This window comes from Buteo buteo, chromosome 16 (assembly GCF_964188355.1).
Source record: "Buteo buteo chromosome 16, bButBut1.hap1.1, whole genome shotgun sequence".
Taxonomy (NCBI): domain Eukaryota; kingdom Metazoa; phylum Chordata; class Aves; order Accipitriformes; family Accipitridae; genus Buteo; species Buteo buteo.
Window position 1 is genome coordinate 7159734 of NC_134186.1, and position 24892 is coordinate 7184625.

The 24892-nt window shown below is 45.8% G+C and overlaps 1 protein-coding gene across 3 annotated transcripts in view; it reads left to right on the forward strand.

The window, feature by feature from the left end:
* HIVEP3 (HIVEP zinc finger 3) overlaps positions 1–23391 on the forward strand; it is a 272631-nt gene extending 249240 nt beyond the window's left edge. For 2 of the 3 annotated variants that reach the window (XM_075047703.1, XM_075047702.1), the window contains 4 exons: positions 579–754; positions 9355–9453; positions 16954–18014; positions 20905–23391. In XM_075047703.1, coding sequence (XP_074903804.1) covers positions 579–754; positions 9355–9453; positions 16954–18014; positions 20905–21798 — 2230 coding nt within the window. In that variant the 3' untranslated portion in view covers positions 21799–23391. Of the gene's footprint in view, positions 1–578; positions 755–9354; positions 9454–16953; positions 18015–18649; positions 18686–20904 lie in introns of those variants that run through there. The other variant, XM_075047704.1, reaches the window with a different exon arrangement.
* The last annotated feature ends 1501 nt before the right edge of the window (positions 23392–24892 follow it).

The window sequence follows — 24892 nt, forward strand, 5'->3', positions numbered from 1 at the left end:
CATTCTGGGTGTCTCATTCTAGCAAGAATCTGTGCAGGGACCACAACTTGCAGTATGGCATCAGAGTCTTCTCAGATGGCTTTTACTGTTGCAATGGGTGGGAAAGGCTGTATCACAAGAGGTTTAGCTAGGATGTATTTTCTCAGTACTTTGCATAGTACAGCAACAGACTGTGCATATTTTAAAACACAGCACAGAATGAGAGAGAGATGATTCAGGCAGCCAGGCTGGACTGTGACATATCTTATTCAGACTGTTATGAGTGCCTCAGTTTTTGTTTGAGGATGGGGAAAATCAGGGCATTTGGGTGACCCTGTGACTTATCTCAGACTTTGGGATATTTGTCTGTACAGACAAGCAGGTGTAGGATGTAAGAACATATTCCAGAAGAGGAAGTAGGCATCTGGGCAAAAGCTTTTGAAGATATTTTGAGTTTAGCCTAATTACCCAGAGCTAGCAAATGGTAAACGAGACCGGTGGTGTCAATAACATGCTGAATTAATCCAGGAAAGTTGTGACTACTTTTGAGGTGGGAATCTTCTTTTTTTTTTTTTTATCATGACACCTGTTGCTCATAGGTACAAATCAAACGAAGAGTATGTGTATGTGCGAGGCCGTGGAAGAGGGAAGTATGTATGTGAGGAGTGTGGAATTCGCTGCAAGAAACCCAGCATGCTGAAGAAACACATTCGCACGCACACAGACGTCAGGCCATATGTCTGCAAGTACTGTAACTTTGCTTTTAAAACCAAAGGTAAGAGACAGTCAGCTCCTAGCTCCTCTGCTTAGTATATTGACTTACAAGCCTTCTTGGGGGCGCTGGTGAAGGGGAAAGGAAAGCCTTCCCAGGGTCTGGAAAACTCCAGGAGTCGGAGGGAGGGGGATGAGGGAGTCTTAAATTGGCTGAAGTTTTCAGAAGAGGACCAGTCCTGCGTTCAGCTGATGCGTATCGCGGTGGAGAGCACTGGCTGCATGTGCCAGCCTGCAGCAGAGCATCTGCGCCATCCTATTTGTGCTTCTTAAAGGGAATGATCCTGAAATACAGCTTCGCTGCCAGGGATTTTTAAACAAAACCACCCCAGAATGAGAGCAGGAGCTCCTGGGTACAGGCAAACATCCCTGAGTGAGCACCTGGAGACAGTCTTTGAGTGGCTTTTTATGCTAGTGCTCTCAAGATCTGTTTGCGCTGCGCATTTTCATCCTTGGCAGTTGCATGTAGCTTCGACATTTTCTGTATCATATCAATAGACTTTTTCTCTAAAGACCTCCATTCCAGGACATCTAGTCATTAATGATCCACAATCTCACTACCACCAGATACTCTTTGCAAGCAACCTTCATCATTGCCTCAGGGAGTGTGTGGGTGAACTCTATCAGGAACATGTAAAACCACATGCAAAAAAAAAGTCTCTTCCAAGAGACTGTGGGTAAAGTTCTCAAAAGTGCCAGAGGTGCCCAGGTCCCTTTAACTTCTCATAAGAGTCTGGCACCATGGGTTTGACAAATCTCCCCTCCATCTTTGGTTGCAGCAAGTCTTGCAATAAAGATGTTGAGTTCAGTTCTTGATTATAGTCTGACATAAATATAAAATGACTGTTGTCTGTAGCTCCATCATTACACATCTCAGAAGATGACACAGCTGGGAGAGTTAATTACTCAAGAAGAGCGTCACCCCCCAAGAAACAGTGCTACCCAAGGAGGTGGCACAGAACGGGTGTGGGAAGGAGGCACTGGGTGCTGCGTGGACCGTGGCACACGTGCTTACCCAGAAGTGCCGATGGAGGGCATGTCTGTGCTAGACAAGTGACCCAGACGTCGGGTGATTCAGGGGGGGCAGTGCCTGGAGCTGATGGCTTTGTTGGTAAAGCTGGTGGGCAATTTATGGGTAACAACGTGTTGGTAATCACTAGGCGTATGGGAGCATGGGGAAGTGATACTGAATTTGAGGCCAAATTCTCGTCAGACACATGCAGCAGATCCGAGTGACGGTTCTTTCTCTCCCTCCCAGCCTGGAGCTATTTCTGATTCATTTTCTTTCTCTTTCCCTCTTGCTTTTGTCACTTCGTTCTGAGATTTTCCTTTGAGAGGTGAATCCATTCAGCCTTTTCCGTCACTTCACCTTGCTTTCCACCATGCTTCTGTTAGGCTTTTATTCAGGATGCTGTGATCAAACCATCCTTTTCACCATCTCTCTAGCTGCTTTGCTCTTCATCTCTACTCCCTTGAAGCACACAAACTGTCAGCACTGGCTGTGCCGATTGCACATTGCAAATAGACACTTGCCTCCAAGGGACTTGCCTTCTTTAGCTTTGCAGGAAATTTGCATGAGGAAGGCAGCATGGAAATGCTTCCTTCAGAAAAAAACCCCAGTGTTGGGGTTTGAATACAAAACTATCCAATTGCCTATGGATGCATAAGGGGGCAGAACTTCCCCGGATCAGCAATTTCAGGACAAATAGTTGCATGATGGTAACTTGGAATTGCATGAAAATGGGTCTTTGCTGGAAGCGGGTGACAGTCAGAGCCCTGGCTGTTTCCTGTGGGCATGCTTATATTCCACATAACTTTGCAGCACTTGGGTAAAAGCTGTTTGCTTTGCTGATGGATACACAAGGACCTTTGGAAGAGTTACTGGAGAGTGAGAAAAAGATCAGCCTTGTGTGCTGATAAAATCATCAGTTAAAGTACAGTTACAGAATCATTGCTGTTGGTGATGGAGTGCGAACCAGAGGTCCAGGAGGTTTGCAGAACTGGATGTTTCACAGCTTAGTTTGCAGATGTCTAGAATAAGTTTGTGCCCTGATTCATTAGGATCCTCATTCCTGGTGTGCAGTTTTGCAACCACAGTTCATTGCAGAATGGAGAAGCTGGAGCTCTTGCTACTGGACTGCACTTGCAAAAACATAAGCTGAGTTGAAGCTCTTTTAGAAAACAGCTTTCCAAAGTTAATTTTAGCCTTCAGCGTAAACTCAAGGGGGATATCTGTGGAGCTGTCTTAATTTTGGCTGTGGTAGATCTCTCCAGCATGATCTAATGCTCTAAACTCTCAAGTAGGCTGGAAGCAGTTAAACATTTTTTTTATTATTATTTTTAATGAGGATCTTTATCTGGTTAAAATGTACCTCTCCCCCCGCCCACCCCGGAAAATCCATATCTGTGTTCCAAGAACTGGGAAAACTTTTGCAAAAGAAAGAGCTTTAAATATTTTCCCCTTTTCACTAATTATGCTGCTTGTCTGCTTTTTGTGCATTTCTGTCACTGTAAGCAAAGCTGTTCCTTTGGGTTACAGAACGTCAGGGAAATTTTTTTATTATTATTTTAAAACAAATCCATGAGATTTTTGTGTGCTCACTTAGCTGATGGAAACAGCAGTCTTGGAAATTTGGTTTGTAAAGATTTATTTGATTTTACGTTTCTGAACCAGATATAAACGTGCCTCTTTAATGAGCTGTCTCTACCTCCACTGTAGTAGCGCTCTCCTAAGAGGTTTGTTACTGTGGCCTCCAAGAGGTTGTCTAAAAGAAGTTAAGCAACTTCTTCATTGTTTTCTTACCAGGAAGGAAATGAAGAAAAAGTTGCAGTCTAACAATTTTCCCTTTCAGGAAGGTCAGGGAGAGCTTTTCCCTTAACCACCTTCCCAAAGGGGACACAGGAACTGCCAGCCTTCCCTTGTCACTCATCTCCAGACCCTCAAGGGAAGCGCAGCCCCTTTCTTCACTTCTTCTCTTGGGTGACTTGGGGATGTGGGTCAGTGTTGGCACATTAATTCCCCTCCTGTGCAGACATTATCCTTTTCCACAGCTATTTTCTGTTCTCGTTCAGACTCACATCAGGCTCTCACGTCCTGATTACTTAAGATTTCTTAAAATTTCTGGACAAAGTGTATGGAGCAGCTCACTGTGTCAATGCCGCTGCCTTTGCTTGGAGGTCAGAAGGGACAAGGAGCTTCACATTAATTTAAAAGGTGCTTGTGTAAAGGACATCAGTGCCTGTTGGCTGAAGATATCCATTTGATAGTCTAGTCCACTCACAGTTTCCAGACAGCAGACTTCTTCATGTCCTCAGCCATAGTCTTCCTTTAATAAATTAGTTTGCAGTTCCTTAAATCAGCACATGACAGGCACTGAGGTTATTGAACATGTTAATATATTAAATGCATTACCCCCTCAGCCCTTACAGGCAAGGTTATGGCTGCACAGTTTATTATTATTACTGCTCTAGCAGACTCAGCGCTCTGCTAAGCCTCCTCTGGAAACTACAGAGCAGGTCCAACTGGCGGAAAGCTCCGAGAGAATTAACTGCTGTTATAGCAGAGCAGATTGATATACAGATTTGCAAAATGTCCCTGCACCCTGTGTGTGCTGGGGCCCTTCCTTAGCGGCTGGGAAGAGGGAAAGGGTCTGAGCATCCTTGTGGAGCCACTGCTGGGAGGAGGCTTTGGTTCCCGTGCTCCTCAGGATGTCAGAAACCTCTGATGGGATGAGGACAGAGTTATCCTCAAGAATTTGCTGCTTGCTCCCTTATGCAATGTGACATGAGACATGTCGCTGGGAACAGAAAATGACCCAGTGGTCCAGACAGGAGATGAGACACTGTAAGCAAAAGGGCTCTTTAACTTACATGGGAAAGGTAAAAAAAAAAGGAATGAGGGCTGGAAGTAAAAGACTGGCAAATTCAAGTGAAATATAAGCTGTTATTTTTTTAAACAGTGCAGCCATTAAATCTCAGCACAAGCCTCAATGGGAAATATGCTAATTTTCTGTATTTTGAAATCTGCAAATCCAGCCCGGGTAACTTTTTGGAAGATTATTTTTTGGCTAACACAAGCTGATAGGCTTGATCCAGAAGATGGCTAATATTTTATAGCCTGTATCAATACAGGCCGGCAGGCTAGATGTTCAAATTCTCTCCTTTAATCTTTAAGTCAATAAGTATAAAAGATAATAAAACAAATTTTAAAAATTGAAATCTTTTCCCCAATAAATTAAAGCTTTCCTTCTCATAGAGTCTCACTTGGGGACATTACCTCCATGCTGAGACCAAAATCAAGACCTGTGCATTATTTAAGTCATACATAAAACCTATTTCAAGGGTTTATCTGGGATGAAGAGTATTGGCCTGTGGCTGGTTCTCTGTGTGCGAGTGCATCTCACAGCAAAACGGGAGTCTGCTAGTTGCAGAGGAGCTGTTGCTCCCCTTGCATATTATTTTAAAAGAGGAATATGAAAATACTTAAGTCCTGGAAAGCTGTGAATGTTTGTATCACAATGTCGCCTTGGACACTGAGATCATGCAGTTGGTCATTTGTTGGGTTTTTGTTGTTGTTGTTAAATGGCTCATGTTTAATAGGAGAAATAGAAAGCATGGTGTATTCCCGATACAGACAGGATAATTTTTCCTGGAAGAATTTCTGTCCCCTACGTTTTGCTTTAACTCCACCACCTTTAAAATATGATAATGGATATTCTGAAAAATTAATTTCCCTCTTTAAATTTAACTGAGAAATCACTTCTAGTCCCTATTAAACTGCTTTAAGTGCTTTTGGAACACTAGAGTTTTAGCTTTCTCAAAACAACACAAGTATTCAAGCTGCTTTAAATCCAGAATAAGACCTCACAACATCAGAAGAGCTTAAGCAGCCAGTAATACATAGTTATAAGCAGGCATAATGAGAGCTGTGCTGATACTCCATGTACTCCTCCAATGCAGCAATAATTGGGGTAGGGTCACAATTTCCACTGATTCCTGAATTTATTTAAATATAGCCAGTCTATTTCAAATCTGGGAACTTTTTGGTAAACAGTCTGCAGCGAGGACAACTTACCTGCTTAGGATTCAATATAGCTGTTTTGCTATTTAAATCCAGCTTCCCCGCCTGCTAGTTTCTCTCTTGCTCCTTCAAATATGTTTTTTCCACTGTTTCCAAGGAAGCAATGCTATGTGGGTTTTCTTGGTTTTTTTTTAAGTTGGGGGCCAGAACTCTGTAAGGCAACAAGTAGCTGTGAGTCCTTCCTTGTAGGATTCATATCCAGCTTTTACTTAGGCAAAGTGGTGTTGATTTTACTGGAAATTTGCCAAAGGACTTTAGCATTTAATCCTGCCAGCATTAATTAAGGGGTCTAAAACCACAAACTGTAAGAAGAACCCTGATAAGATAAATATCATTGTCCTCCAAATTGCTCCCAAGATGGTAAATGAGCTTCTCAGCTCGTGTAAGTAAGCCTCGAGCTTTTAACTTCCTTAAAATGATGGAAACTTAGGTCAGATGAGAATCTGGCCTGCTGAGTTGCCCTTCCCTAAGAGGACAGCAGCATCCCTGTTTTGTTGGAATTTCTTCTTGGTGTGCGTGCAGGGTGCTGTGCATGGACAGACCATGCACCAGGGTGATTTTTACCAAGAGCTTTGCAGGCTTATCTTGTTCATCAGAGTGTGTGGGTATTACCTTATCTAACCAAATGAGAATGAAGGAGTAGGAAAAAGTAGAAAGGGAAAGAAAGCAACACGTGCTGTGAATTGGTCCTTTGGTATTTTGCATAAACTCATTTGCACAGGGAGTTTTGGCATTGCCTGTGCAGTGCCTTCCAGCTCACGCCTCTGCAGGCAGCCTGCGGGGGGAAGGAAGAGGAGAAGCCATGGCGTTGCCTTGCACAAGGACAGTTGCCTCCAGTGAAAGAAAATAAAAAAGGAAGTGACACTGATGGCTTCTGGCAGAGCTTGTCAACCCAAACTGTTGCTCAGGGTGGAGCTGAGTCAAAGCAGAGGTGCAATGAAGTGACAGGCGGAGAGCTGCAGGCTGCCGAAGCCGCCAGCTGGGCTCCCCGTCTCTGCCCAGGTCCTGCAGCAGCAGAGTGTGTGTTCACTCCGAACAGCGCTGGAGCTAAGGCAGTGGGGAGGACTTGTGTGTATAACCAGCCTTGGGACATCTGAAGTGGCCAAGGTGGCCGCTGCGTGCCTCTGAGGACCAGAGTCCTTCCCTCGAGTATGGGGTGGCTGCAGTCTTGCCCAAAACATTGCATTCAACAGCCTCCCGCAAGTAATTAATGTTATGCCCTCCCTGTTTAGCCAAAGCCAGATGCATGTAGCACAGTGAATTTATAAGCTTGTTTTGGGGATGTAGTAGCACCAAAATGGCTGGTGGACCTTCCCTCTCCACTCTTCCCACCATGGGGATCACAGCTGGATTCCCGAGGTGCCACAGGCCATAGGTTAACCAACAACCCCCTGCTCACACCAGGCATTTACTTGGGCTTATTTTCTGTGTTTATTATCATTGGAGGGAATCCATTTAGGGATTTTGCTGTGGTAACTGAGCAAAGACGGGTCATTTTTGCCAGCCAAGATGTGATGTGCTGTGATGGACAGGCAGCAGCAGCAGGGTTTGATTTCAACAGACTGAGTCAGTTTGTCTTTTTGCTAGTTAGGTCCAAAATTAAATTCCAGTTCCATGAAGCCACAGTTTGGACTCATTGGATACTTTTTGGTGAAATAGTTTTTCACTTTAAAACAATGGTGATTCACTGGAACCAGAGGAACCATGAGAGCATGCTCTTGTCTGACTGGGTATCTTTGGGTCCACAACAAAACTCCTGGTCCAAAGTGGAGAAAGAAAGGTCTGATTTGGAGCAAGGACCTGAGCCAAGCTGGCCTCATCCTCATACCTGAGTGTCCTAACCATAGGGCTAAGGGTATTTAGGCATGAAGTTTAAAAATAATAAATCTCTCTTATTGGAGCTGTTTTGCTGCATTTAAATTATTAAATATCCTTTGAATCCACATCCTAGATGGGTGCCAGATACACAAGGATATATAGTCAGCCTTTGTCTCTCTTGGTCTTTCCTGTTGGAGCTATTCCATTTTGTATAAAATGGGCTAAATAAATAATTCATGGACTAAAGAGAAACTAACTTGGTAGCTAGATGGTTATGGCACTCTTCTGAGATGTGAGAGCGTCATGGGTAATTCTCTGCTCCAATGAATAGTTGCTTATTTATTTATACTATCCGGAGCAGCAGGAGGAGAGGTTGATAGAGGCCCTCTATACTCCCACCCAGCTCAGGGACCAGGGGAACTCTGTGGATTGCAGGAAAGCAGCTGAGGGACCTCAGTCCTCAGCTGAAGGTTATAATAAAGTGTGAGAATTCATTTTTTCCTCAATTTTTTTTCTTTTTTTTTTGGTGAGAAAAACAAGCCTCAGGTTCAGCACTGCTCTCACGTGTTAGCTAACAGGAAGGCTGATGGCACATCATATTGCTGCAGTGAATTGGAGTGCTTAGCCAGCTCCTGGACTGTGCTGGGAAATTAAACAGCCCTTGGTGGAGCTTCAGCAAGGGCCCAGTTTCTTATCATCAGCTCAGCCCATAAAGAGGTGTGGGAGAGGAAAGGGAAAAATGGGACATTTTTTCTTTATTTCTCCTACCCTTTATTTTTCTCTCCGTTCTACCTACCTACCTTTTCCCCCTCAATGAAGGTTCCCCTTTGTTCAGCAATTCCCTTGGATATAAGTAGGGTTAACAACTGTCTAATTAACCTGCCTGTAATTTAGGAGTTAGAATTAGAGAGGTGCCCTGGGAGGCTGGCATGACCACGAATTAGCCCATCACACTGTCTCAGACCAGTAACCAAGCTTCCACATCCCAGAGTCCCCCTTGCAGGGGCTGCTCTATCCATCCCACCCTGAGGAAGCCCCATCAGCAGGTTGTCTCAGTGCTGCCAGACCCTGGTGCACAGGGCTTCAGAGGGTATCCGTGACTCCACTTGCCCCAGGATGCTGAGAACTTTTGCCTGGCACTTCGGTGCATGCCAGAGCAACTGAGCCATCCCAGTAGCAGGGAGAGGGTGATTGTAGGGTTTATCCCTGTTGCTGGCATCTTGAGCACTCGTTTTGGTAGTACCAGTCTGCCCTGTGGTGCTAAAGAGCTCCTCACCTCTGGGCAGGTGACCCTGTGTGCTGGGATGAGGTGGGAGGTGATGCTAGATTGAGATGTGTTTCTCTTCCCTGCTTTCCTACCATTTTTATTTGCTGCACCATCACAGCTGAAAGCAGTCCAGGACTTTTCTTCCCCCCAAACCCAAATGTGTACCCCGACTGTTTTTTCAGGTTACACAACACCTGAAAGGTTGCACAACCCTGCCAGCACCTCCTCTTCTACCCCAGTGCAGCAGCAAAGGAATGAAAGGGAGGACATAGCCTTGTGTCATGGGGTATTTGCTATGAATAGTGGTTTGGGGAAAGTCAGAGGTCTCCTTTGTCCTGATCAGAGCCAAATTATTAACTTGTTACTGCAGAGCTTGCAAAATGAAAAAAAAGAAAAAAAGAGCTATATTGACCAAAATATGTTTTCTGCTTCTTTTCAGGGAATCTGACTAAACATATGAAGTCAAAGGCCCACAGCAAAAAATGTCAGGAGATGGGCGTGTTGGTATCTTCACTGGTGGATCTGGAAGCCGAAGAAGGTAAAATCTTTCACATTATAAACCTGCTATTGCTGCTAAGAGAGGGCAATACCCATTCAGGCAGGAAACATGCTCCGCAGATCATCTTTTCAAAGATGTGGAGCAGTTTTGTTCACCCCAGGCTCCTTCCAGCCCCCAAGAAGGGATTTCTGCTTGCATGGGATGGGTTACGGGGCCATCCTGGGAGTCTGCATCATCCGTGGGACAGTCTGCGAGCCAATGTCTCCCTGCTGGGGGTTGTGCGTGTTTGTCTGAAGTATTTTGGCTGGCTGCAGACAGAGGCAAGAGTAAACAGACGGGTAGGGAGCATCCTGCATTTGGCCCAGTGCTCTGCATGTGGGCTATATACATAATAATAAATAGTGGATCTGTAGCGTGAGAAGGTGCTTCTTGGTATTTTGGGGTATCTCTAGCAGGGAGTTCAGGAGCCTGACTGCTGTGCTCTGGAAGAACCTGGGTCTCTCCTGGCTGCATAGGGAGTCTCTTAAGCACCAAAATGAGACCCACCCCTGAGGATGCATTGCATGAGGCTGTGAACCCCCACTTTGCTGCTGCAAGCACAGTCTGGTGGGTGAAGGAGAAAAATCAGTCCTGGCACCCGGACAGCGTATTTTACTGCAGCTGAAGTACTAAGCATGAGTGTGGGGTGACCCTTTGGTGCGTGGCCTGTGCAGGTTGTGGTGATCTTGCAGAGGGGATGCACTCCAGCAATGCAGGAGTATTAATAATTTGGGGGATATCTTCCTCTTGAAAGGGCCTCCAGAGAAGGACTTTTCCATAAGGATCATCTTCTAGGGACCTGCCTATCTTACTGTATTTGGCTGATGCCAGGGGACTCCAAGTGCAAACACGGGCTGCTTCTGGAGGGACTGGTGCATGCATGAGCTGCCCCCATCTCTGTAGGCAGACCCAGCCGGGACGCTGCACCACTGCTGGAAACCTCAGCCTACCAGGATGGGGTGTGAGCGGCATGGAGGCAGCTGCTTCCCTCATCCCGCACTCTCATGCATCTTTTCCATGTGTAAGATGAAGGTGGATTACCCAGGTCAGAAATGATCTGGAAGATTTCTCAGTAGGGAAAGAGCCAGCAAAACTAAAATAACACAGTGCTTTGGCATTTAATGGCATTATTCTGAGTGCTTTACAAGAAGATACATTTACCTTGACTCACCTGCTTATTTCTTTCATCTACTTATGCACAAACACACACACATGAAGTCTGTCCAAGGCTCTGTAAATTCAGGAGTCTGTCTGTTCTTTGAGAAGGACGCATGACTCTCTTATTTAGTAATTTCCGCCCTGGTTTATAGTATCTGCAGCTGAATTTCCCTGAAGTCATCCCAAGAAGCAGTTCTCCTGGGAGGCTGGGCAGCATCAGGCAGGAGTGTGGTGACCATAAGCACTCCTGTCTCCTTCAGAAATGTTGAGGGAAAGGTGAGGAAGGTCTCCAAGCTGGGAGATGAAGGAACGTGGGGAAGTCTCATGTATACTTAGCTGTTTGAGCTAGAAAAAGATATTTTACCCAAATTATTGGAGGCTGTGCTCCGACAGCTGTGAAGAGTTAGGTTATGTGTCTCCAGGGAACAGTTAGATGTTTTTACAATTGTTATTCTGTTTCCTTTAGTAAGACCCTGAGTATTCGGGGCTGGAGCTGCAGTGCAGGAATGATGGGGAAGAAGCCTTAGGGGTAGCAGATCTCAAGTCCTCATGAAATTTTGGTTCATCTGCATTTGCGTTCAGCAGGTTGTTTGCATTTATAGGAAACACTGCACACAGCAGCTATAGACGGAAGAGAGGCTCTGGGAGCACAGGTCTGTCTCTGTCACAGTGTGTTTATTCTTGGATAAAACACTTAGTGCCACAGAGCAGGGTGGTGTTTTCTGTTTGCATTGCATTGCAGGCTGGTCATGACACCATTGACCCTTCCTGGCTGCCACCCCAGAAATCCCAGCATGAAAGCAGCTCTTGTGGCTGTCTTCAGCATTTTTTTTCCCTGTTTCCTGTTTCATCCCCATCTCACCCCAAACAATTTTGATTCCCCCATCCCTGGGATTCATTCTGCCACAGCCCACAAGGGTTTGTTGACAATGGGTTAAAATGAACTTCATAAAACACATGGCGCCACGGTTATTTTTATAAAGTGAACATCAGCTGAGCAAGTTCTGGAGACAGCACTGTGAGCCAGGGAATGTTAACTCGGCAGGAACAACAAACAGCGCTTATCACCCCAGTTCCCTGCTGAGGTTGAGTCCCTCAGAGGCTTTATTGGGAAAGGGGCTGGTTCCTGGGACATGGGCATTGTCACACATTTCCTGCTTCCTAGGTAATTAAAAACCACTAAGTGTGTTTCCCTACATAGCCCGTGGTGGGAATGGGGTTTGCTCTGCTGCAGGCTGCAACCTTTTGTGCCATGGGGGGAGTTTGCATCGCAGGTGGTTCACAGGGCTGGGGATGCTGTGCCGGCCGGGCAGCCCTGGCCGCTGGGACCCCTGAGATGCTTTAAGTCTCAGGTTTTGGATATCGAAGCTCAGAAATGCTGTCCCCTGCTGTGTGCTGTATCCTTGGGGTATCTTCATGCTGGTTAGTTAAACTGTGCTGCAGACATTTGCAGGCACTGGCACGCCATTGTCTCAACTTAAACTGCAGGAGCGATCAACAAGACATCTGTGGTTCAGGCCATCTACCACACTTCAAAAAAAATGCTAAGCACAGTTCGGGAATTAGCATTCCTGCAGAGGAGGTTGGATGTGGTCACCCTGTTTTGGAGGCACAGAGGTGCAGCTGCAGAGCAATCTGATGAGGCTGCAGGGCTTGGGTCACTGTCCTGGGACAAGTGTGGCTTGGAGGGCTGATGTGACTGTCCTTGACCTGAACAGACCATGGCTCAACTTGCCAGCAGAGAACCTGTAGGAGATATCAGAGAAGTCCTACTGGTTAACCAGTTCCAAACCCCAGTGATCCCCCAGTGCAATGGTACCATGCCCTTTCAGGCTTGGGTTCTGGTTCAGGCAAGGTGTAGTCACCTGGGTGGTCAGGGGACGAGGACCTGGGAGAAAGAGCGAGCCCTGTGGCATTACCAGACACCTGTGCCCCCTTTCACAGTGCCTTTCCTGACCTGTACAGGGATGCACAAAGGGCTCTTCCAGGCCACACGGAATAAACATCTAGCCAAGGCTAAGGATATCTGACCTGGCTGACGGTGTGCCACTTTGTCTCAAGGGATGGCTTGCTTTCTTTTAAATCTGCTTGAAATTCTGGCTTTTCTCCAGCTCTTCAGAGCAACTTTTCGATCAGGCAGAGACATGCTGTACTTGGCTGTGGCCTTTCCAAAGGAGGACATGGCCAACAGAAAACCTAGTCGGGGATTTTGCAGTAGCCACCCCAAGGGAAAAGTGTTGGCATGGTGTTAGCAGCGGGAGGCTGCTCCCGTGTAGGACTGCTGGAGAACTCCTTCAGCCCAAGAACTCACTTAAAATAATTGATTAGATGATGTCTCCAGAAATCCCTCTCTGCTGTTATACCACCCATCAGTGGTAGATAGAGAAAACTATAAAAACTATAAAGCTAGATAGAGAAAGAGGAAAGTGGCTCCTGAAATGTTGGTTGCATGACTCTGAAAAGAACAACTGTTATTTTAAACCTTTCCATTATAGTCAATTAGAACTAATGAATCATATTAATTGAGTGTAACTTTTGAAAACCTGCATGTCAGAAGTCCTATTTATGTTACATGTAGTTGCACGCTTCTGAGGACAGACCGCAAGGGCTCACTTCGCTAGTCCAGGGGAATGCTTTCATTCATGATTTCCTTCAGTCATTCATCCCTGGGCTCATACAGGGTTAATAGTAGTGCACTCAGCAGCGTGTTGTGCAAGCAGTGTGAAAGTCCATCCAGGCTTTCAGCTGATGGGAGTGCTCTGCTTGTGAAAATGGAGGTCTGGCAGGTGGTGAGGCTGAGCTGGTCTCAGCCTTTGGCCTCGTGAAAAGAGTAGGTCTAAACAAAAGCCCAAGAAAGGTCTCCCTTGCCCCAGGTGAGCTGAGAGAGCACTCAGCAGAAAGGATGGGACCATCAGCTGGGGGACTTTTTTGGGGGCCATCATTAACTTGTTGGTCCCTGACTGCTTGTGGCTGAGCACGTGGTGGTTGGTCACCTACTAAGCCCAGCAAGGAAAGGCCCTACCTGGACTGCAGAGGACAGGAACCCATTAGCTTTCAGAAGGGACTCCTCTCCCGTTGTTGCTGTTGGCTGCGTGGCTGCTCACTGGAATGTGTTGCACTGTCTGGACTTTATTGCATTATGCAAGCAATCCGTGTAATTTTAGAATTATAAAAAATATACAGTCCCCATTTCCTCCCATTGATGAAGACCATTTGTGTTTGTGTAAAGGGGACAGTCTGCCAGGAAGGAATGCAGAAAGGTGAAAACGGGAAGGCGTGGTATCAGAGGATGTTTCCTTTGTTTCCTTCAGTTTCTTTTTCACCTGGTTAAAGCTAACACTGGACTTCTGCTGAAATTTCAAATATTCTGCCTCATGAGTAAGGAGCCCCATTGCTCACAAATACTAAGTAAATACTAAATAAAACAGCCAAGAAGATGGTCAGAAAATCTATTTTGTACTGTAATGGTTGGGGTTATTTGGATGGATGAGAAAATAACATAAAAATGGCAGAAAGGTACATAAGAAATCAGAGATCACAGCTGTAGCACACATCCCCTGTTCTCAGAGTACTGGATTGCAACGAGCCTTCCCCTGTGTAACCACAGAGCGTCTTCTCTCTTCTTTGCAAAGAGGCTCAGAGCAGAGCCTAGCAAGGACTATTTTAATTAAAAAGAAAAAAAAAAAGAAAAAGAAGAAAAAAAAAAGACGACTATTTCCATGTGACACGAACCAGCACAGGAAGATCATCGTGCTTTCCTTTGGGGGCAGATGGGGAGGGAGCAGCAATTCCTAAAACTCCCTGGATTATTTTAAACTAGAGTTATATTTCACTTGATTGTTTTTATTTCTATTTAAGGGGCAGAAGAAAGTAAGGAGAGTTACTATAAAAGGAGATTGGAGTATAATTCTTCTCTTGTGCATTGGTTTTGCTTGGTATGATTGCACTAGTTTGGTGGAATAACCTTAGAATAACACATGTGTAATGATATGCAACCCTCAGACAAAGCCATTGACAGGGCACGTTTTCACTAGCTCCCTCTCTCCTTCCTTTTTCCATCTCTCCCTCCCTCCCTCCCTCCCTGTCTTCTCCTGACTTGCCCTTTCTCTGCCCATTAGCTCAGCAAAATGCATTTCAGTTGCAAGAAGCCAGGGCTCAGGTCTGAGCTCTCTTTCTGCCTGCAAGAAGCGTGTTAGGAAGCCAAAGCAAATTCCCTTTGGGCTGTCCCAGGACTCGCTGAAATGTTTCCCTTGGTGGCAAATGTAAACAACTCCCCATTGAGGAGCTGGCTTCATGTTTCCCTCACACCATACTTCTGACCTTGCTCTCTGTCCTGGCCAGTGCCTGTCCATTTTGTGAGTGGGGCCAAAAAAGGAGACCACACGGGACAAGGCTCTTAGAGCCATGCAGTGGAGGCTGAGACTATAGCTGCCTGTCCATCCTGAAGCCCATAGATGTCAAATCCTGAAACCAGAGACAGGGACTAGCTCACAGCTCTGGTAGTGAAATGCATTCCTTTTCCAAGCAAGAAATATGCACAGTTCACCCTATGGCTGGGAGAACTGGTCCTTTGCAATAATATTTGTTCTGAACTCAGTTCCTTTGGGAGTTTGCAAACCACCCACCACTGGATCCCGGGTCCGCAAACACCATCGATATACAAGAATTTCACAATGCAAGTCAGCCTCTTGGTGGAGAGCTGCTGACTTCAACTTGATGCTGTATAAGTTCTGCAGTAGGTCTCGCTTTATGGACTAGCTAACAGATACTTTTGAAATGAGGTGAGGAGCAAATGAGATTCATTTCAGGTTAAGTCTTGGATGGATAATCAGCCTTGGTAAAATACATGTCTTATTTCACTGGTAATGCCAAATACTTCATGAGCATTTATTAGTAAGGCCCTGTTATTCAAAGTAAACAAAATTGGACTTTTTATCCATGGGTTACAGTGACTTCTTACTGTGTGGCCATGTCCCCTTCTGAAAACCACCCTGCCTGCTGCAGGCAGGTGTGGTCCAGCCTCAGTGTTAGCTCCATTTAATTTCCCCTCCGGCTCGTCCTGCTGACAGATGGCAGCTCTAAATGGAAAACCGTTTCCGTGTTCATCAGAGGAGAAACAGTGTCCTAGGCTGAACTGATGGGGAAAGGAGGCCAGCAGTGCTGCAATTAGTTACCGGGCTTCACACAGGTGTCAAAGCAGCATCCAGACGTTCTCCTTCCAAAGCCAGGGACCAAGCGTGTCCCAGCAGCTCTGTACCCATCATCTTGGTGCTTGGCACAAACAGAGTTTGAGAAACTGCTATTTTATTAGCCCCTCCAGAGCAGTGGGGATTTGCAGGAAAGCCTCCTGACTGCAATTTTGTTGAGCTACAGTGACATCCAGTGGCTGTTCCCGATGGACCTCTTCAGGCTGAGCTTGCATTTCTGCCAGGATCGCTGCACATCTGGCATGGGGAAACGCAGATTTTTCTCAGGGCAGAGCAGAGTAGCGGGTGAGCCGGCAGCAGTCTGCTTGGGAGGTTGGTACTGATCTCAGAAAGCTTCTGCTGGGCCTTAAAAGTAGAAGAGAGATGCTGTTTTTTTACCTGCAGATATATTTCAAATCCTTTAGAATTTGCTTTTTGTATACTCCTCGCTGTTTACAAGGTCTTATTCACAAATCATCCCCATGCAAGGCCCTCCACAGACAGACAGCAAAAACCTCTGCCATAAAGAAGTGTCTGCATCATAGCTAGAACTTATCAAAATAAGGGAAAATCCACAGAGGTTCTTCCAACTCTATTGTTTGCTTTTTAATACAAGTCTTGTCTTGCTAATGTTTAACCATCATGTAATCTAGGCAGGAAAAGGCCCAAGATGTGGAGGATGGGAGCAGTCATCCCAGCAACTTTCCTGTACTTTGGCAGCTGTAGATATTTTGTAGGTACCATTGCAACAAATGGTCATAAAAAGCCCACCAAAGGATGATAGTGCTGCCGTTATCCTCATCTATTAAGAGCCTTTTTTGCATTTCTAGAGAAAGGCAGGCAGGGGGGTGTGAAGGTGTACAGCAGAAGCAGGGACCGATGGCTGCGTGTGTTGATGGAGCAATGGCTGGAACCAGAATTAGGGTAGAGCGGGAGGTCCCAATGCTGAGATTCACTGGGATCTGCTGGGATCATCAGGAGTGGAGCTGGCACAGAGGGCAAGACTGCAGGCTTTAAAGCACGAGATGCTCAGATCTAGGAAATAGCTGGGTCCTCTCTCCTCTTGTCCCCTTAGAACTTTTGAGCAGATTTAGCACAAAAATAGTCCTGTATGTGTGCTTTACACTCTCTGTTTTGTGTTTGCCCATCCCTTCAGGAACCAGTGAAGACCTATTCCAGGACTCTGAGGGGCGGGAGGGATCTGAGCCAATTGAGGAACACCAGTTTTCAGACCTAGAGGAATCTGACGATGATGATGACAATGAAGATGAGGAAGATGAGGAGGAAGAGGAAAGCCAAGATGAGCCACCTTTAAAGTTGCTGGAAGGCAAACATAGCACCCTTCCGATGCACTCTTCAGGTGGCTCTCCATCATCTCAAGAGGAAGGCACTGAAATATCATTGTCCGTAGCCCAAGAAACTGTTTCCAGCAGCCAAAAAGTAGGTGAAGGCCAGCAGGCCTCCTCCTCAGGGCTGGAAACAAAGTGGTCAGCAGACAGCAGTGACATTGCTGTGTGCCACAGCTTCTTGAGTCTCCACAGACCAGCTTTGACCTCCACCGAACAATTGGCTTCTGCTGAAAGAGAGTCTGTCACAAGACCACAGATGTCCTTAGTTATGGACCTGTCAACCTCAAAAGACACCTCCCCAAGAAAAAGGTGGTCTCCGAGCCAGGACTCTGGCAGAGGTGGTGGCAGCAGCAGACCAATGCTAGCAAGAAAGCACCTATTAACCAAAAATGAAACTTCACCGAAACGGTTTTCGCCAACTGGAGAGCTGTCTTCTCTCAGGTGCCTGTCTCCAGGGAGAGGGTTGTCTCCTTGCCAGCGCGTTTCTCCTAGGAGGGAGGCATCTCCACTGAGATGTGTGTCACCAAGACTTGAGCTGTCGCCCAGCAGGCATCTTTCCCCTAGAAGAGAGCTGTCCCCAAGAACATACCTTCCACCAGAAGGAGAAGTCTCCCCTGTGAGGCACTCGTCGCCGAGCAGAGAGATGTCATCAGTCAGATATTTATCGCTGAAGAAAGTCTCGTCTCCAGGCTGTTCAGAGTCATCTAGGTATCCATCCCCTGGGAAAGAGGACTTGCCTGGTACTAGCAAATCAGCAGCAGATGACAAAGTTCAAAGCTCATATCAAGCCCAGCATGGGATATTATCTTCGATGCCTCTACCTCACAGGTTCTTTGGCAAAAATGTACAGCTCTATGAGTCCAAGCTGGTAAGTTCAAGACCCTCTTGCTTTCTAGTCCCTGCAGTATGTTCTCTGATATGTTTTTTAATGAGGGTTGCAATACAGAAGTGCACAGTGACTCTGACTGTGACCAATGTCACAGGTAACCCAGAGAAAAGTGACAGCGGACAGCAATGGGTTTTGCACCCATTTTGGTCCTGTCCATCTCAGTTGAAGAGAAATAAAAAGTTGTCCCTTCTCCAAGGGATTATTTAAAATCCCAACCCAACCAGTCTCCTGCTGAGACAAGCAGTAAGGATGACCACTTAACAATGACTAGTTGTCACTGAGAGGCTTTTTTCCCCCGGGAATTTCATACCCACTTCTGAGATCTCACCAGCTGGGATGAAGCTGTGACCATTTTTCACTGGTCAGTGACCTGGACCAGATCTGAACTAGCCATTGCACTCTATTGCTGGCTTCTGGGCTACGCATACACGCAGCCAACTCTGTTAGATTAACTGCTGAGAAATGTTTGTTTGGACATCTCTGATTTCATCTCGCTTCTCTCTTCAGCACAGAGAGGTGTTTCCCACTGGGTCCAGAAAATTATTTAATCTCTCTGCTGGACATATCAAATCCTATGGGTAAAGGAAAATTGCATGTTCCTCCCACTGCTACAGGCAAATTAGACGTCGGGTTTGGTGAAACGTTTCCCATTTCTACTGAAGTGCCTGGCTCTCCTGTAATTTATGCTGATGAACATGAGATTCAGTTGCTGGAGTTGCTCTGCTGTGAAACTGGTGTGAGGAGAGACTCAAGCCCTTAGGGACTGCACTGGGAAGACAGAGGCCTTTATACAACCTCTGGAGAACCTGTCACGGCAGATGCTGACCCAGGTCTTCTCCAGAAAAGCCACGCTGCCCAGTGTGCGTTTCTTCCATGTCTATGATAACGTACCGTCTTCTGGTGCTGTCTTCCTTCTGCTTTCCACTATGAGTGTTTGTCTTACCTTCTCAGAGACTACCCTTTTTTTTAGGTCCAAACTTTTGCTTACTTTAATGCTATTTCCCTTTCCTGTCAATTAACTTCTTGTGGTGAATCTCAGGGCTGTGGAAACCCCCGTCTTTCAACTCTAAAGCATCTCTGTCAGGAAAACTGCCCACTTCCACTACTTGTGGCAAATCCCCAAAGCTGCCTAGTCCACAGTAGGAGACAATATTGTACACTCCTGCTTATCTGCCCGTTCACACCTTTTAACTTACACTCTCATACACATACCTTTTTGCTCCATTTTCCTATTCCTTTTATGCACCCAAAGTCACCACTGTTGCTTTTCTCATGTGCCTCCAAAGCAACAATAAAGATCTAACTGGGAAACTTTCAATTTATCAGCGAGGTGGACAGGTAGGCTTTCATTGCAAAATTATGTTCCTGGTAAGACTACAAGAGACAGAAAGATCAGAGGTGGATTTATCAGATCCCAAACGGAGCTCTGTGCTCAAAACTGGTGCTCTATGCATTACTTAGAAACAATCTTAGCTTACCTTCAGTGTAAGGCTTTCTGCCAAGTCTGTGCATCAGGCCTGACCATGACCATCTTTCTTCCCACTGGCTCTTGCTGTAGGTAGTCTCTCCTTCTGGTGGCTGTTGCACCATTGAGATGATTTGTTTGGGGGTTTCTGAGCCTCCCTATAGTGATTCTGCCAAGATTTCATGTGGATAAGTGAGATTTAGCAAGTCTTTGGGCTTGTAACTTCTGACCAAGTATACATTATCTTCAGTGGCTCTTGCTTTCTCTCTCTTCTGTTCTCTTTTGCTGCTTTCCTCTGTTGCCTCTTTATGGAGATCCAGCTCGCAGGGTCAGGCAATTCTCCATAATCCTACAAAGAAATATGCCCTCCAGTGAATCCTCAAATTTTATAGCTAACCCCATCTTAATGGAAAGTTGGTTGCAGTTTCTGTTGCTTCCTCTTCTTGGGAGCCCTGTTTAAGGGTTTAGTTATAACATCATGACTAATTAATCCATTTCTGTTTAGCCACATATCTCTCCATGATGTACATTAGGAAACTATGTGAAGCACCGAGAGAGAAAGAGGAACAGGTAAAATGGTAGGGTCTTAACCCTTGATTTCTACAGACCACACCATGAGGGTGGTGGTGGGGACCACACTGACGGGTGTGCTTTGTCTCAAACGAGAGTTAATGCTATCTCTCGCTTGGTCCAAAACATCCTTGCAAGTAGCAGCTGTAAGGATGTAATCCTGCTTTAAGAAAGTACAGTAAAAATAAAGAACATTATTCTGGGTTCTCAGAAACCTCATGTACTGAAAGGGATCCAAAGCAGCTTGGATGGCAGGAAACACTGGCATCCTCTGCCAGGGTTTCAGAGGCAACTCTGATAATAGGACACGGGGTGATGGTTTTAGGCTAAAAGAAGGTAGATTCAGACTAGCTAGAAGGAAGAAATTTTTTATGATGAGGGTGGTGAAATACTGGAACAGGTTGCCTAGAGGGGCATTCCAGGGATGCCCCATCCCTGGAAACATTCAAGGTCAGGTTGGACGGGGCTCTGAGCAACCTGATCTAGTTGAAGATGTCCCTGCTCATCGCAGGGGGGTTGGACTAGATGACCTTGAAAGGTCCTTTCCAACCCAAATCATTCTATGATTTTATAATGATCCAAGCCTGAACCAAAGCCCTGGATCTGTGACCCAACAGGCTGTGGGCACATTTGTACCCAGAAGGCAAACACTGTGGGTTGTGTTGCTCCCTACCTTAAAGGTTTGGGAGTCCAAATCTTCCTCAATTGATTGATCTCCCTCAAATTAGAATAAAATGTTAAGAAAACCAATACTTACAGTGAGCATTAATGATGCTAATGCTGTAACTTCTACGTTGCACTGATGCAGCTGTTTCTTTTCCCTCTCCGGTGCAGAAGATAGAACCACGAAGCCCAACATGCTCACCTGGCATCACGCAGCCTGTCTGCTCCAGACCCTTGCAGGCACCTCATGAAATACATGTCCACGCTCCCAGCCGAGGGGAGGAGAATGTCTTCAGCCATCTCCCGTTGCATTCGCAGCAGCTCACGAGGACCCCGTATCCTATGATTCCCATTGGGGGCATCCAGATGGTCCAGGCGAGGCCAAGCACCCATCCCAGCTTGGTGCCCAGTTCAGTTGTATCCCTGCAAGCGGAATACTTTGCCTCTGGTGGCAGCAGCTTCACCGAGTTCAGCCGGGCTCCCAAGAGGGACGAGGAACCACAGGTCCCACGGGAGCCATCGTCGGCATCTGTCTCCCCGGTTGCAAAGGTTTCTAAATACACGCTGTCCCCAGAGCTTGCGAGCAGTGGTTGCTTAGAAGAGAAAATGAGGACTAGTGAGCTTCAGCAAAAGACAGACCAGGAGGAATACAGGGTAAAAATGTTCGCTGAGTCTAGCCACGCGGAGCAGGCAGGCTGCTCGGCATCCCCAGCCAGCCCCAGCACAACCGACGAGCACTCTCCAAAGCCTTCGACAAGCGGGGAAGAACCCTTGAAAAAACCGGGCAAGAAGCAATCTGGCAGCTCGAGCACTTCCTTTGAATCATCCTGCACTTTCATCTCAGATCTCCCCTCCCAGCCGTTGGACCGAAGCAGCAGCACCGGCTGCCTCTCAGAGCCCTCATCGAGCCATTCGCACGCCCAGCCGTTCTCCGTCCGGAGGAGAAACCTCTCCGGAGAGCCCAGTCGCCAAGGGGGAACCTCCAGGAAGAGCAGTCCACAGCTAGAGCACGCAGATTTAGGTCAAACTCAAAAAAAGGTGGATGAAAACACGGGAAGTACTTAAGCCTCCACCACCTGTTCCACCTTTAGGCTTCCTATGTAAAATCAACAGACATTTTCAACACTATTTCCTTTAGTATAATCATCGCTATAAGAAGCACTCTAGTGAATGACCAAACCCATGGAAGATTCCTGGTTTTCTTTGTCCCAGTCTGGTATTATCTCCACATGTATGCAGTTACTTGTGCCTTTTTCTATACCTTTTGTTGCTTGAAATGTACAAAACTGTTTGAGGCTGTGAATATTTTTTTAGAGTTTTTTGGAAAGGGGTTTGTTAGACCTTGTCTTTTTTGCCATTTAGGTGTGCGTAATTATGGGCCTGAGAGATGCAGAAAGGAAAGGGTTAAGCATTTTAAGAGGAAGAAGATGCACTGAAAACAAAAACAAAACAGAAAAACTTTTTTATATTGATTAAATGATTAAAAAAAAAAACAAACCCTTGCTCCTGTGTACAGAAGTTTATGATTCGTATTTATTACATGCTTTATTTAATTCTCGCAAAGTGCTTGTTTTTTTTTTTCTCGCATCCCTCTGATTGCCTATGGTTGTGCTTTAAACAGTTGAGACTGCTTTACATTTGAAAAACATGTTTACCCTGAACTTGTAAATGAAACTAGCACTTCCTTGAGTAGGGGGAGGTTCATTCGCAGCGAGAGAAATTGTCACTCAAAAGAGAAAATGAATCTTGAGCATCCCTCCCTCCTGCAGAACCCATCAAAGCACTTTTCTAAAAAGGGACAAAAAAAAGGTTCTTCTTCAAAGATTTAACTTCAAGAACATAGGAATGTATCGAATGTAGACCCAGTGCCAGGAATGGTGTCTCTCGCTGGACGAGCCGGCCTCCTGCTTGCTTTAATCCTTCCATCCCGCGCCCCCTCCCCGCGCGCACGGCCGCTCCGCGATGCCCCCCATGTCGCCCTGGCAAAGTCATGCCTGTGCCTGAGAGCCCCTCTTTTCTGGGGTTTGGAAGCCCTCTGTAAACACCCTCCCTTGGTCTAAGAGTGGAAGTAAACTCAGCCTTGCAACCATTTTTCCTCTGTAATTTTTTTGTTGCGGACAAGCTCCCTCCATCACCTCCCCGCTCTGTCCTGGCTGGTTTGGCTTCGTTGAGTTCTAGGGATGCAGGAGTAGTTTGTGCTCTGCTCGTTTGCACGCCTGCGGCTCTGTAACTCACGAGTGACTCTGTGTCTTATTTTAATTTTATTTATTTATTTAAGTGGAACGTCGCAAACGTAGTCCTTATTGTGCAGATGGGCCCTTTTTTGGTGTTTTGGAAGAAAAAAGTTATGATGCTGAGTGGTTAATGTTTGCAGTCAGCTTGTTATGCATGCACAGTAACTTTTTCCAGAGCAAATTTTTAACTATGACCATCCGTAGCAGAGCAATGGCCTCTACTGCCAATAGATACGATACCAAATACAGAGAGACCCAATGGAGCCATTCCTCTCTGTCACGTTAACATACTTTTTAAAATACAAATGTTCGATACATGTTTGCCCTAGCAGACAGCAGGCTCTTTACTACTTCAGAGGGTTTTCTGGTCTATGGAATCTGTACAAACCTCTTTTTTTTTAATTTAAAAAAAAAAAAAAAAGATATAAATATTTAACCAGTGGACCAGTTCTTTCTTCTTTCAGAGCTGTTCCAGTTTATCGGGTACGTAATACACTTTTTTAAAAAAAAAAAAAAAATTAAAAGAAATCAAATAAAACCCTGAATGAGAACATATTTCCTTGCCAGACTTGATGAGCTATGAACTGTTCCCGTTTCACGGGCAAATAATATAAATTTTTTAATAATCTTCTGTGATTTTTTTTTTCTTTTCTTGTAAAGGGAATTAAGTACAAAAGAAGATATCATGGAAATAACATTAAGGCTGTGACACTGACCAAAACAATGTCCAGAACCCATTTATACCTTAATTAGCACTTTTATCAAGTTTCCCTTTTTCCCATCTCCCCCTCTTTGGCCCCAAGCCTGGAAGCTGGTCCTGCTTTCAAACCTGGCCAGATCCCATGGCAGGAGTAAGGGGCTGAGAGTTCAGTTCAGCGTAGCAACTCTGTTCAGTGAAACTCTTAAGCACCAGCTTAAATCCCACTCAGACTTTAAGCGTGTGCTTAATATAAAGATGACTCAGAGTGGACTGCTCAACCAGGGTCTGTGTGAGCATCCCTGGAAACCATCCACCAAATCTAGTGACAGTTTTGACCTTCCTGGCTTCTACCATTTTTCTTCCCCTTGCCCTTGTCACACACTTAACATTATTCCACGGTAGCTTTTTGTATTTAATTTTTTTATATATATATATATAAATTGTACATAAAGAAAAATAATGCAGCAGTTGTGCACTCAGCATCCTGGTTTTGTTAGGTGCATTTGACATGAGCTTTGGGCTAGATCAAATTTGCTCGGCTTCTTTCTGTAACTGTATTTTAATCCTTGACCTGTTGTTACTTTGCATTGGGTTTTTTTTTTCTCCCTCTGTCATTTCTATGCAGAAGAAAAAAAAAGGCCCAACAAAACCCAGGAGTCATTACATTGGTTTCTTGCTTTTGTTATTGTGCTTTATTTTTTTTTATTATTATTATTTTTTAAAGCTTTTCCAGCACCTCAAGGTGAGTTGAAGCTTTCTACATCTCAGCTGCAGAGCATCCAGGCTGGCAGCCGGCACTGCGTGGGGCAGCGGTGTGTGCGACCATCCAGACGCCTTCGCCCGCAGCCAAACAAAAGCGGGGAGAGGAGTTTGGGAAAGGGCTGTGCAGCAGTGAGGTGCTCCCCGGGTCAGGCCCTGCTCAGATCCCATGCCCACCACCTGGCAGCCACGGAGCGGGTGCATGCAGGGACCGCTGAAAACTCAGGAGATGGGCAAAAAACCCCCAAGGCTGTGCCGAGTCTTGACCCGGTTCGGCTCCTTAGCAGAGCGGCTGCGGGCACGGCAGGGGAGGCTCTGGCTGGAGTGAAATGGTGCTTCATGCTTTACCTAACGGGCGCAATATGGCCTACTGGATAGGCAAAAAGGATGACAAAAAAAAATAAAAATTTTGTATTTAAGGGCTAATTATCACACTGACAGCTCAGAGCTCCGCGGGAAGGGCGTC